The 14585-nt window shown below is 46.4% G+C and overlaps 1 protein-coding gene across 1 annotated transcript; it reads left to right on the top strand.

Annotated features, from left to right (window-relative positions):
- The first annotated feature begins 9568 nt into the window (after nucleotides 1-9568).
- LOC123113561 (probable methyltransferase PMT2) lies at nucleotides 9569-13938 on the top strand. The gene is made up of 7 exons (XM_044534838.1): nucleotides 9569-9887; nucleotides 10884-11533; nucleotides 11641-11851; nucleotides 11934-12228; nucleotides 12335-12724; nucleotides 13255-13332; nucleotides 13414-13938. The coding sequence occupies exons 2-7, from the start codon at nucleotides 10895-10897 to the stop codon at nucleotides 13637-13639; spliced, it is 1839 nt and encodes a 612-aa protein (XP_044390773.1). The 5' UTR covers nucleotides 9569-9887; nucleotides 10884-10894; the 3' UTR covers nucleotides 13640-13938.
- Nucleotides 13939-14585: the final 647 nt, after the last annotated feature.

The following is a 14585-nucleotide window of genomic DNA, read 5'->3' as shown; positions in this document are numbered from 1 at the left end:
AACAAGCGGTCGCCGACTGACCTGGACGTTGCTCTGAAGGGCTGAGCTAGCATCGTAGGCCGCCTAGCTGGCTTCTTGGATCGCCTTCACCTCCTCCATCATGATTCCCGCCTGGCGTATAGCCTCCTTAGCAGCACCCGCTTGGTCCTCTGGGACGTGGTGTGTGGCGGAAAGGGAAGGCGAGTCGACAGTCGACGATGCAGGTCGAGCACTCGTCAGTGGCACAGCGAAGGACACGGAGGTCCGAGTGATGTTGCCACCTTCCTGAACCAGTGCCTCAGGCACCGATTCAACCTGAGCGGTCTTGCCAGCCGGCGCCTTTCTGTTCCTCCTCGGCCTCAGCGGCGCCTCGTCGTCATCATCAGGGAGATCAATGACATGAGGAGGGGCTACAGGAAAGATTCAAAGTTAAAATCGAGAATCCACTCGACCAAAAGTGAAACTACAGAGATCGTACCAAGGTTGGAGGTGGCAGCGTCTTCCATTTCCTGGTCTTCGTTCTTGGTGGAGGTCTCAGAGGTAGCAGCACTGCGGAGTTAAGAAACCAGGCGGTGAGTCAACAAGTCGACCAAGAGTCTGTCCATGCTAAACGAGTAAACACAAGTTCCATTGTCACCCGGAGATGGTGGGAATGTTCATTCTCATATTGGGCAAGGCATTCGGCGGCTTCGATGATGCTGCTCTTGGATGCTTCGGCGCTTTTTCAGTCGGCGCCGGCGAAGTCGTCCAAGGGTGCTTTGACGACTGCCCAACAGGCGCAGTCACTTGGCCACGCTCGTTCGCGGGGTCGTGGGTGAGCTTGGATCGCCTTTCCGAACGAGGAGGGTCGACTTCCTCCTCCTCCTCTTCACTGGAGTCGTCGTCATCCTCTTCCTTCTCACCATCAGATTGCCACTCCTCCTCACTTTCACCTCTGCTCGCCCCTCCCTCCTCGGCTTGTTCCTGCGCCCCGTTGGGCATCGAGTACATCTCAGTAGTAGTCTGGAAGGCAACAAACAAGACAAAAGTCAGTCGACCGATTTTAAGCAAACAGAATGAAGAAAGTAGGATCACAGTCAAAGATGCAGGGTTGGACCTTGTCTACTTCGTATGACTGGTCGAGTGGAGGAATCCTCCTGGCTCCTAAGGGGTTGTCCTTGTTCCCTATAATGCTCGCCAGCCACCTCTCCAGCGTGGCATGCTCGACCTCCTCCGGATGGATCCGAGTGGTGTCCTCAGTGCCAGAATACAACCACATCGGATGGTCTCGGGCTTGAAGCGGCTGGATGCGTCGTCGGAGGAAGACCTCCAAGAGGTCCATGCCGGTCACTCCGTCACGGATAAGCTGGACCACACATTCGACCAGCACCTTAACCTGCGCCTTCTCTTCGGGATCACCTTCCAAGAGGAAGGCTTGCTCACTCGGTCCATGGAAAAAGGAGGGAGTCTAGTCGACTGCCCTGGTGTCGGCTGGTCTTTGCAGTAGAACCAGGTCGACTTCCATCCACGAACCAACTCAGGAAGGATCATGGCCGGAAAAGAGCTTTTTCCCCTTATTTGAACCCCAAGACCCCCACACATCTGAATCACTTGTGTTCTCTCGTCACTCGGATTGGCCTTTTTCACCGTCTGGGAGCGACAGGTGAAAATGTGCTTGAAAAGACCCCAATGAGGCCGGCAACCCAAAAAGTTCTCGCACAAAGACACGAAAGCAGCGAGATACATGATGGAGTTGGGTGTGAAGTGGTGGAGTTGCGCCCCAAAGAAGTTCAGAAATCCCCGAAAGAAAGGGTGAGGCAGCAAAGAAAACCCACAGTCAACATGGGTGGCCAAGAGGACACACTCACCCTCCTGAGGCTGCAGCTCCAACTTCTTCCCCGGGAGCCGTGCTGATCCATGGGGGATCAGTCCTTCATTGGCCAGGTCGTCAAGATCTTTTTGACGGATCGTCGAGCGGATCCAGTCGCCCTGGATCCAGCCCTGCGGCAGGCCGGCCCTTGAGGAAGATCCACCCCCACTCGTCGCCCTTCCCTTCGCCTTCGCCGTCGCTTTCTTTGCCTGCTCCAGGGCCGCCGTCTTCTCCTTCACCATCGTCGCCGGCGAGACGCGCACGGAGCAGCGGCGCTGAGATGGAAGCGAACGCAGTGGATAAGTCTGAGGAAGAGGGGAGGAAATGAGAGCGCACTGTTCACAAACCCCCGTCTGGCGCCTTATATGAGGTTACTCCCGAGTGACTGACTTGTAGGCCCGGGTGATCCTATCAAATCCCGCAACAGTCGCGCGCGCGATACGTGGCGAAAAAGGTGGCACGGAGATCGAGGCGTTCCTGCCTTATCCCATCCGATTACCGCGGCCTCCTCCGCCCCGCGCGCTTCCCGAAATTAGAATCCCACTAAATCCGCGAGCTGCAGAGCAACTTGTCAGACAGGAGATTTCCTCCGCTCTGTCGTTCGGAGTTCTCCAAATAAAGAAAATTCACTCGACGGATACAAAGAATGGATCAAGGCGACTGAAAAAGAAGTTGATGCCGTCACCTAAGTTCATTGATCCAGAACAAGACATACTCATTGCACGAAAATGGGTCGGAAGTGTGTTCAACTCCTTCCCCATTCAAACCTCGATCCATTCGGGAGCTAATGATGAAGCCATGTACCTAGGGTAGGGTCATGGACCTGTCCAAGATACCCTCCCCAAGGACATCTCTAGAAGAAACCATCTGTCAGTCGACCCAGAAGTATTCCACTCGACGGACTTGAAGACACTCGACCATGAAGCCAACCACTCGACCGCCAGGAGATCTAAAGTCACTCTGCATACAAACGGTCAGTCATTAATTAGCTTTTATGGTCATCATAGCACTTTATGTGGGGCGTTACCAGTAACCCCCGATCTTAATGTACTTTAAACCCTGCATAACTGAGGGCTGGAGGGGTCCGGCGAACTCTATATAAGTCACCCCCCTCCTCAGTATAAAGGGTTCGCACCCCTGTAACTCATACACATATAATCCAGTCGACCGCCTCCGGGCTCCGAGACGTAGGGTTGTTACTTCCTCCGAGAAGGGCCTGAACTCGTAAATCTCTTGCGTATACAACTACTCCATAGCTAGGATCTTGCCTCTTCATTCCTATCCTCCTATTCTACTGTCAGACTTAGAACCACGACAGGGAGCGCTCGGCGTCGGTGAGAGAGGCGCGCGCGATCTCGACCTCGTCGACGAAGTACAATGGCTTGTTGACGGCGTCGGGCAACGGGGGAATGGGCACTCCCCCATTGCTGAGCCTCCAGCCCGTCGGCCCGGCGCGCATGTCCGGCGGCGCCGGGATGTTCGCCTGAAACAGGAGCCAGGACTCCTGTTCACGGAGCGAACGGCGGCCGAAGCCGTTGGCTGCCGCCTCGTCTCCGGGGAAACGCTCGGCCATCGGGGAGAGGAGTGGCTGGGGAGAAGAGATCGGCGGGGAGAGGGAGGGCTGGGGTGGGGAGATGAGCTCGGCGGCGGCGCTCGGGAGAGGTGTGGAGAGGTGGCACTCCAACGCGGCGAGCGAGACCATATATAGCCGCGTCGCGTCCGTGTGTACGCGTCCGAGGGAGGGGAGGCGTCGGCGCGCGTCGGCGCGCCGCCCCGTGACGCGCCGCCCGTGAGGAATCAATGGCAAAGCTGACCGGCGGCAACCTTGCCATTGATTCCCCGCGGGAAACCGAGGCGTCGGGAAGACGAGGCGGGCGGTGTCGCTGACGCGGCTGCCCCACGGCGCTTTGGCCCGGCGCCCCTGAACATGCCCAGCGCGCCGGATTCTGGTTGGGTCCGCCGGCGCAAATTTCGGCCCGAGCCGGCGAAAAATGGGCCCCTGGGGGCGCGACTGGGCCGATTTTTTGACGCCGGCGGCCAAAAAGTCGCCTGGGGGGCCTTGTTAGGGCCTTGTTGGGGGGCCTTGTTGGGGGCTCTAACCATTCGGAAGTGTGATGCATGGTCGATGTCCTTCTTTCATGCGTGATGCCGGCTATAAATCTCCAAACTAGATTGACGGGATACGACTGACATGCTTGGCGATTCACTTTGTTATTGGAGATTATTCTTGTCATATAAAAGGCTTGTGACATGAAAAGGAGAGAAGGACCATGATTGAACATGATAATAGTCCACATAACTGTAAAGCTCTGTATAATTAATCATCGGATCACACTTAAACTATAAGATGAGTCCATTTAGTTGACAAAAGTAATCAACTATGGAATGAAAATTATATGAGAAAAAGAACCAGATTATGCTTCATGTTGCTGAGAGGTGATACATTGCGAGTCAAAGCATTTGAGTTACATAGATAATATGATGTGCATGCACGATTTATTCTGATAAAGATGCCTAAGAATAGGACTCGTCGCTACTCACTTTACTGGATCATTATCCCGACCAGTACTGAACACCAGGCTACATTATCAATTGGCTTTTGCACTTGCAAGTTGCAACCAACTCTTCCCACTATTCTTCTACTCCCTTCATCTCAAAATAAGTGTCTCAATCTTAGTATAACTTTGTACTAAAGTTAGTATAAATTTGAGACATTTATTTGGGACGGAAGGAGTACAAAATACTAGCAACTCCATCGGGTTTATACCAGATGCATGTCATTTTGCATTCTTATTCACTTCATGATTCTACATTATTCATATCTCAGAATTGTTCTCGAAGGAGGGAAAATGATTAGTAGTGTCAGGAATGTATGCGGTGAAACTCCAAGTTCCGTTGGTCGACAAAAGCAGATATGACAACTAGCTAGCACCTAGCATATAAGAAGCATATTGTTACTTCGCCTTGCTCTGATTCCTCAAAGGTGGCTATGTCGTTGCTTAGCTTCTGAAAAACTTGTGTTGTTCGGAGATTAAACTGTATTGCTGGTAGCTTTTAGAAACCGTTGGTTTGAAAATGCACATCCCAGCTGTATGGCTGAGGAATAAAAGAAGAAGAAATTTTTATTATGAGTTTGTTCACACACACACACACTCAGACATGAGCATCATATCAAATATCAAATGAAAATTGATAATGACTTTAATTAGCGTGCTAGGTCAATGTTTAAAGAAAATGTTAACTACAAGTAGGGGATACATACGAACATATCATTGCTTAAAGATCCCGCAAAAAAAAGCTCATTGCCTAAACAAATAACTATATAAAAAGTAAGTATGCTACATTTCAGAAACACTGATTAGCTGGAGATTGCTTCTTCACCAAAGTTATATATCGATCAACAGTTATTTTTCACCATTATATGATACTAGCTAAATACCCGTGTGTTGCTATGGGATGAAACAATATCTAAAGAGGGGTGACGTGTGACCGATAGTCATCGGCCATGGTGGCGTCAACTATGTTGTGACGATGTTGGTGTATATTCGCTGCTACCTAGAGAAAGGTGGCGAGATGAGGGGTGGGTTATGATTTTAGCGATCCTCCACGGTTGTCGTCGATACAACAATCCAGTATCCTTTGGCTCTATTGCATGCTGACAGCTGATGGGGATGCTAGTGTGTCATGTTGCATGCTCTTCGATGGATAATAAGCATGGTCATGCGACCTAGCACGGCTGTCGGTGTAGGCAACCGAGACTTCACACGTAGTCATCATGGGGGAGCCACCTTTGTGTCTGTGGTCGATGAGCAATCAACACAATGTCGTCTGAGCCAACCACATCATAACGGAAGATGGGGTGACGACATAGAAGCCCTCAGAAACCCTTGCTGCCGCTTAATATGTTGATTATTTAGATGGTAAAGGCATCTCCAAAGAAGACCCACAAAGCTCCGGTATATGTACGGATTGTAGTGTCCGGACTGCATGTCAATTTTCATCTTCTAAGGGGACTTCTACCCCGTGGAGCGGTCCCGCGGTCCGGAGTGGTCATTTTCCCGCAAACTGGAAGCAACCTGGGGAGCTATGCGACATGCGGGTGACAGGACATCTGCATGTCCGACTAAAAAAAGACCACATGGTTCCCTCTGTCTTCTCTCTTCTCTCTCTCCTCTATCTCTCTTCCACACCACACAGACAACACACGAACGCCACACGCAGTCACCAGCGGGGCAAGCCACGCCGTAGCCTGGTCTCTCCTCCTTCCGGCTCCCTCTCCCTCATCTCGTCGGCCTCGGCTCTTACGAACCACACGCCGACCGTCACCTGCATGACTTGCTCCGCCCCCGTCCACCACTGGCACGCCCTCGCCACAAGCCGCTGCTCTAGCCGCCCTCCAACCACCACCACGCACAGCTTGAACTTGTCAGGTGCAACGGCGCTCGTCCTTGGACTCATGCCGTTCAAGACAGCGAGCGAGCCACCACAAATCCGCGAGCTCCTCACATGGCGACTGTGTGATAGCATGCAAAGATAGTGCCGGCTATGCGTGATTTTGATATGAGTATGCTTTGATCAAACCCGACCGTGTGTACGTGCACTGGTTGCTCTTGTGCTTGCACCATAAAAACATGTGGCACGAAGGACAAAACCATGTGGCACGAAGGACACTCCATGTAGTCCCCAACCTCACAGTGACGATGGGAGAGAGATTGGGGAAGTATGTCCCATTGACTTGTGGGTCCAATGAGGGCAGATGGAATTTGGAGGCCAGGATAGAGCGATTCTAAGTTTGCCTTCGTTCGCCTCAACCCCAAGAAATTTTGGTGATCGCCTGTTTTGCATTTATGGCGATTGATATTATGCAAACGCTGCTAGAGTTACTTTTACAATGTTGCTTGTCTTCTAAAAATGTTGTTTTGTATGCAGATTAAAATTCTATGGGTAGTAGAATTAAGAAAATTTTGGTTTGAGAATGCACATTCCCATTGTATGAGTGAGGATTAAAAGATGAAGGAAATTTTATTACGAGTTTATTCACACACACAAACGTGTGCATCAAATGAAAACTGATAATGACTTTAGTTAATGTGCTAGGTCAATGCTTTACGAAAAATATTAACTACAACTAGGTGATATATATGAAAATATTGCATAGAAATAATTATACAAACTAAGTAAGTTACTTTTTTTTTGCGGGGAAGTATGTTACATTTCACGAAAACTTATTAACTTGAGATTTCTTCAACCAAAGTTATAATATATGTCACTCAATTAACATGAAGAACTCACAATCAAAGTTAAAAGAGAAAAAAATTCAAATGTCTAGAAGGTCAAATGTATATCACTGGCGAAACAATCAAATGTGGTAGCCGCATGCACATGCTCACAGAATATGAAAAGCACATTTTCCCAGCTCGCATTCACAACTCTCACCAAATCTAGCATGGAATGTGACCTAACCATAGTAACACATGGTTCAACTAATTCTTACCCAGTACAATATGTGTAACATCTCAGACGAGCCCGTGAGCCGCGAGCCTGTGGCTATATGTACTCCGCTTCCTTCGTTCTCACGATTCAACCCTTGGATGTAAGTAAGAGGCAAGAACTTGTATGCATGATAAGCATAAAGGCAAATCAAGGCTATGAAGAAGTTTAGGGGGAAGGCATGCCAAGCTTTGTTGCATAGCAGCAGGCAATACACTCAAATGATCGCATAATAAATGTATCTAATTAGCCAGGCTACCACAGTTTTAGGAATGCAAGGCATTGGAAGGGCTTGTCAAAGGATAATACTTCACCGAGGAGCAATGGGATATGCTAGCACTAGAAATCTTAAAATGACATCTTTCCTCATTGACCATCTACTCATCTACGAGAAGATGGAGAACAGCAAGATGGATTTCTGCTTGTCTTTTTAATCCAACTAGAGGGGAATCCATAATCAAGGTAAAACGTGTCAAGTGGAGACCGGACATGTGGTTTGTCCATGCAGGGAAGAACTGTCCTTGTTGGAGTAGTAATCCTGCAGGAAACCGTCCATGAGATGTACACAAAAAACATGTGTGAGATGATTTTTCAGATTGACTTTGGGAGAGTTTATGACAAAGTTAAATGGTTGTTTCTCAACCAACCTTTAGAATGGAGGATTTCTCTGAGAAGTGGCATGCTTGGATCGATAATCTCGGTTTTGGCTGTAGTGTGGCTATAGAAGTCCCTGATGATGCTTGCCATTACTTCCAAAATGGTATTCCACCAGGATGACCCACTATCTCTAATGTTAAGGATTGGTTGCTCTATTGAGCGCGCAAAAACTGACAGTTAGATTGACAGAGTTTTACCGCGTCTTGTGGATGTTGGCCCCTCTATTCTGCAATATGACGATGGCACAATTATTTTTATGGAACATGACCTCGAAAAGGCCAAGAACTTGAACTTTTGCTCTTGGCGTTTGAATAGTTGTTCGAGCTCAAAATCAACTTCCATAATAATCAGCGAGGCAAAGGGCATGATTGCTTCTAGTTAAAGTCAACCAAAAAGCTGTAGCAAAAATCCACACCTTTCACGTATCGAATCTAAACCAACACCACATAGATTGCATCCATGTAACTCCTGGACCACCTAATCTACCTAAAGGTACTCCCTCCATTCCAATAACTAATGCATGCACACATCTTAAAAATCCAACTTTGACCATAAATTAGACCAAATATATATATTTTTGTGACTTCAAAAATATACAACTGAAAACTTCTTTCAAAGAGGATTTCAGTCATATAGTTTTTGTCACATATAACCCATATTTTATTGGTTTAATATATGGTCAAAGTTCAATTTTGAAATGTGCACACACTTTATTCATTGGAATTGAGGGAGTTCTAAGAAAAGAGATCCTCAGTTCCTCCTGTCGGTCAAAGTGAGCGGCTCCTCGCCTTCATTGCGACTGAGCCTCAGAGGCTAGTGAGACCTGAAAGAGAAAGCCTATGAGCTTCGCACAGAAGAAGAAGAAGAAGAAGAAGAAGAAGAAGAAGAAGACAAATTGAGGTATCCATTATGTGCTGCATGAATAGGTTTTAAATCCGTTCCAATATCTACATGGGTTGCGGATTTGAACCCCTTCCCTTGGATCCTGATTCAATATGTTTATTGAAGAAGTGGGCATTTTCTTCCCTTTTGTTGGCTCGATTCCATCCAACTCTCGGTGTCGTGATTGGTGGTTGTTTTGTCCTAAACTCATACCTCTTGGTTATAAAACGGTGACAACCAATTATCCGGGCTGTTGTTTTTTTCCCACTACTATGGTCTTTTTTTTGGCGAGGTCACTACTATGGTCTTGGTGTGGAATAAGCCTCTCCACTTTATGGTCGGTACAACTGAACAGGGATTCAGACAGGAGTTATGACTTATGAGAAATACCGTCCCTTTATTCATGTCCAAAAATATGCAAATTTATCTACTATATAATCCGTGACCTATGTTTTCTCGAACAAAATTTATGCTGTTTTCTCCCGCAAAAAAATTATGCTATTTATTTATAGAATAAAAAAATTGCAGTTATTTTTTGAGGAACACAAATTTATGCAGTTTTCTTAGTTTTTTTAGGTAATGCAGTTTTTTTTAGTAGATTTATGCAGTTGTGATCTATTCGAAGGTTGGGCCCTGGCGGAGCTACGTGAGGGCTGACCTGGGCCGTGGCCCGCCCACACACAGCAGGCAGCACCGAGGAAAAGAAGAAGATCACCTCAAAAAAAAAGGAAAAGAAGAAGCACCTAGCAGCCGCCGCCCGCCGCCGCACCCCCGCCGGATCCTGACACACAGCATCCGCCGGCCCCCGCGGCGCCGCCACCTGCCAGCGGCACAAATCGGCCGCCGCCCGCGGCCGACCAGCCCACCGGCACACAGCAGCACGACGACGGCGAGTCAGCCCAGCCGTCCCACGACCCCACGCCAGGCGGCCACGCAGCCACACGCAGCTAGCAGCGGCAAGCCGGCGACGCAGATTCTTCTCTGAATCTGACCCTCTCCAAATTTTCTTGAATCCCTGTAAGCCGCACAGGTAAGTTTCTTTGATTCATTCCCAATTTCTCTCATTTAGGTCATTGCCTATTCATCTGTCAGTATGCGTACTGTGGTAGCATAAATAAACCACTGAAGATCTTGTTCTTTACTGTACATTTTATGCCAAGCCATAGTCGTTTACAGTTTATGCAAATGCATTGTTCTTTTCATTTTGACAAGAAAAATCCCATTTGGTAGCATAAATAATTCCCTCAATTCATCTGTGGTCTGATATCTCCAAGCTTTTGTAATGGCTGACTAAAGTAGTCTAATGGGGAAACTGTATTTTGGTATAGCTTCTTTTGTTTACATCTTCTCAATTGATCTTGTAACAAATGGGAACAGAGGGTACTTAGTAATGACAACAGTTCAGAATTTGGAAATTTCCTAGTTCTTTTTTAGCTTTCCCTGCCCAACAATTTGTTTGTAGCTATCTTATTTTGTTGGGTTATGCATCGGATGGATCGACTGCTATCTTAATAATTAAGAAAAGCAAATTGCAAAGAACCTTAGGTTCAGTTTACGGTTGCTCAACTGTGCCACGCTGACCTTATGTTATAATATTTTGTAGAAAGATAACCATTAAAGGGAGAATTTTTTTTGTTAGCCAGTCGGTAAAATATGGAAAATCTGGTTGGGCCAAATGGGAACCACCATAATCAACTGCAGTGCAAAAGTAGCTTGCTGTTTGGCAGCTCATTTGCTAAATGCCATGATTCAAACAAATGTTGGTGGTTGCTACACTGAGAAGTTACATAGTCATGCTTCCTCAAAAACAGAAAATACCAGGGCGAAGAGAATAATCCCTTAACTGAGGAGCAGTGTCTAGGTTACGACCAGACATAATTTGTGTCTTGCCCAAATTCGCTTCATATATTATTATAGTTCGTGTGGAAATTTATTGATGCATCCATTGTAATGTGTAAGTTATATTGAAAGTCTGAAGTGCAACTTGCTGGATTCATTTAGCTTATGCTAATGATAATTCTTTTAGGCTGTTGTGGTATGGCTCGGAGTTTAACCGAGAACAAGACCAGAACCGCTCTATTTGTACTTGTGGTATTTGGGCTCTGTTCCTTCTTCTACCTCCTTGGTGTATGGCAAAGAAGTGGTTTTGGGAGAGGGGACAGCATTGCGGCTGTGGTGAATGAGCAGACCAAATGTCTGAAACTGCCAAATCTGAATTTCGAGACCCACCATAGTGCATCGGATCTTCCGAACGACACTTTCAGTTCTCAAGTTAAAACTTTTGAGCCATGTGATGCGGAGTACACTGATTACACTCCTTGCGAGGAGCAAAAGCGTGCAATGACCTTCCCTAGGGATCACATGATATATCGGGAGAGGCATTGCCCACCTGAAAACGAGAAGCTGTACTGTCTGATTCCAGCACCAAAGGGTTATGTTGCTCCTTTTCCGTGGCCAAAGAGCCGCGATTATGTTTCTTATGCCAATGTGCCACACAAGAGTCTTACGGTTGAAAAGGCCATCCAAAACTGGGTGCACTACGAGGGCAACGTTTTCAGGTTTCCTGGTGGTGGAACGCAGTTTCCTGAGGGTGCAGACAAGTATATAGACCAGCTTACTTCTGTTATCCCAATTACCGAGGGGAAAGTGAGAACTGCACTCGACACTGGTTGTGGGGTATGTGACTGTCTCATTGTTGAATACACAAACATATGCTCAATGATAACCACATTGTTGTGCTATACACTTTAACTTTTCTTTGCTTTTTTCATAATTTTGTTTAGGTTGCCAGTTTGGGTGCTTACCTGTTGAAGAAAAATGTTTTGACAATGTCATTCGCTCCAAAAGATAATCATGAGGCACAAGTACAGTTTGCACTGGAGAGAGGCGTACCTGCATATATCGGTGTCCTTGGATCAATGAAGCTCTCATTTCCATCCCGAGTCTTTGACATGGCACATTGCTCGAGATGTTTAATTCCATGGAGCGGAAGTAGTAAGAACGCTTTTAGAACATTTCATGGTTGACTCATATGGTCTCCATAAAAATTCTGAACCTCTTCGCTCTTGTTCTACAGACGGTATGTACATGATGGAAGTTGATAGGGTACTTAGGCCGGGTGGGTATTGGGTACTATCAGGCCCACCCATTGGTTGGAAAATTCACTACAAGGGATGGCAACGGACCAAAGACGATCTCCGGAGTGAGCAGAGAAAAATAGAACAATTCGCAGAACTTCTTTGCTGGAAGAAGATATCTGAGAAGGATGGTATTGCTATATGGAGAAAGAGATTAAATGACAAATCTTGCCCGAGGAAACAAGATAATTCAAAAGTTGCCAAGTGTGAGTTGACAAGCGAAAGTGATGTATGGTGAGTGTCATTCCATCTGCCACCCTCACAAAAAAGGAGTGAATCTTATCTGTACTGTTCTAGCTTTGTCTTCAATTTGTTTTCTTTCATTACATTCTACCTACAGGTATAAGAAAATGGAAGCCTGTATAACTCCGCTTCCTGAGGTTAAAAGCGTGTCAGAGGTTGCTGGTGGTGAACTAGAGCCATTTCCCCAGAGGCTCAATGCAGTACCACCTCGGATAGCCCGTGGTTTTGTACCTGGGTTCTCAGTTCAAACATATCAGGAGGACAATAAACTCTGGCAGAAACATGTTAATGCTTACAAGAAAACCAATGACTTGCTTGATACTGGAAGGTACCGCAACATAATGGACATGAATGCAGGTCTTGGTAGCTTTGCTGCTGTACTGGAGTCTCCAAAGCTGTGGGTCATGAATGTCGTTCCGTTCATTGCAGATACTTCTACTTTAGGTGTAATCTATGAGCGAGGATTAATAGGAATGTATCACGACTGGTATGTAAACTGCCGGATTGCTCTCCTGGTTTCATACTTTGGTTATTGCATTTTGTTTCTCACTTATGTTCGTTGTACATTGTTTCTACATTTTGGTAGTTCTGCTTTTCGCAACAAACCTTTTTACATTTGCCGGTTCACGATGTAGGGAACTTCTCTTTTTTTTTTCTTCTTTTTTTAGGAAAGGGAACTTCTCTTTTCTGTTATGAAGTGCATTTACTTCATGAACACTATAAAAATGGTACTCATGTATTGTTGTGTGTGAAGATAGAAGGATGTGAAAATATCATTAAAATCTTCGTGTGCTAACTTCAGTTAAACTCTGTTACCAAACTCACCTGGGAAACTCTTCAATTCGTGCTGTTGTTAAATGATGATGTGCATTTGCCATGTATTTGTTGTTGTGCTTTTGGAAATACGAGTTTGCTGATATGCAGCAGTTCTACTTCTTGTGTTAGTTTTTGATATAGTTGCCGAGAAGCTTGTTTTATATTTGTGTGTGAATCATAGTTTATTTGTTCTTGTTACAGGTGTGAAGGGTTTTCTACTTACCCAAGGACATATGACCTCATCCATGCTAACGGTGTCTTCAGTTTGTACCAAAACAAGTAAGCATTGAAAGACCAAGATGTGATCCTAAATCGGTAGAACTTGTTGGCTGATATTATGTGATCTTTATTTAAAAACAGGTGTAAATTTGAAGATATACTACTGGAAATGGACCGGATCTTACGCCCAGAGGGCGCAGTTATAATCCGTGACACAGTTGATGCTCTTGTAAAGGTGGAGAAAATAGCCAATGCCATGAGGTGGGAGACAACACTGGCCGACCATGAGGGCGGCCCTCGTGTGCCTGAGAAGATCCTCTTTGCAGTTAAGCAATACTGGACTGCCGACAGCAAGAGCCGCCGCTAACATGTCTGGATTATTGTTCTCGCTTCTCTTCAGGATAACTTTTGTCCCTGGCAGCGTTCGTTGCAAGTACACATTAGACGGCGTGTAGAGAACTGAAGAACCAAGCCAGTGACAAACTAGAGGAGAGTAAAATATGTCTTCTATTTATCGTTGGTGTTGTATTTTTCTTTATTTTTGTTCGTGCTGTATTCTTGTTTATTTTTGTTCGTGTTGTATCTTAGAAATTCATGAAGTGGAGAGACATTGCTGTTTCCTGCAGTACTGAAGCTGAATAACATACTAGGAACAGTTTTGAGTCTTGTTAAAGAAATGTGCATTGTTGTTACTCTTTTGGAGAAGCAGCAGCCATATGAGCTGCCGCTGCCCTCCACCTGTCTGGCCGGCCGGCCAGCGGCCAGGTAGTAATACTATAGTGGACATCACCCATGGGCGGGCGCTGCCGGCCCCGGCCAAGGTGAGCGGAGGCTCCGAGGCGACGACGACACCCGACATGAATATTTTTGATACGCCCCAGGCAGGCACCATATAAGTGAGGTGACGCCCAAGGTTAACATCGTCTGCAAGGTTGAAGATGGCCGACCAACGTAGAGGCCATCATCTCCAATCACAAGGCCTCGGTGATGTTGAAGATGACCGTGGGACTGCGGAGCTCCGGCAAGACATGGGTACTGCTCCAGCTTTGCAGCACTCTTTTTTCTTTCTTGCAGCACTCATAATTTCTGCATAAACTTGTAAATCCTCTGGAGCGAACAATTTATGACTAGCACCTCGACTGTGGTTTGTAAGCATATATATTGACCATGAATCCAGCACGCTGAACGTAGGCCGCTTTTGAGGAACTTGAGCCTAATTATTGTTGATGTTCTTTGTCCTTGTGTTTGAACTAATTAGGCCAATTATTATTCAAGCTAATTATCATCATTCTCTCGATTAGGGTGGTGTGGCG

This window comes from Triticum aestivum, chromosome 5B, assembly GCF_018294505.1.
Source record: "Triticum aestivum cultivar Chinese Spring chromosome 5B, IWGSC CS RefSeq v2.1, whole genome shotgun sequence".
Taxonomy (NCBI): domain Eukaryota; kingdom Viridiplantae; phylum Streptophyta; class Magnoliopsida; order Poales; family Poaceae; genus Triticum; species Triticum aestivum.
Note: the sequence above shows the minus strand (reverse complement) of the source record. Positions and strands in the feature narration are given on the sequence as shown.

Excerpts from the sequence above, each read along its gene's own strand:
- LOC123113561 (XM_044534838.1), top strand. The coding sequence starts at position 10,895 with ATGGCTCGGAGTTTAACCGAGAACAAGACCAGAACCGCTCTATTTGTA. Across the intron at positions 12,229-12,334 it reads ACAAGCGAAAGTGATGTATG|GTATAAGAAAATGGAAGCCT; the intron begins GTGAGTGTCATT and ends TTCTACCTACAG. Across the intron at positions 13,333-13,413 it reads TTCAGTTTGTACCAAAACAA|GTGTAAATTTGAAGATATAC; the intron begins GTAAGCATTGAA and ends ATTTAAAAACAG.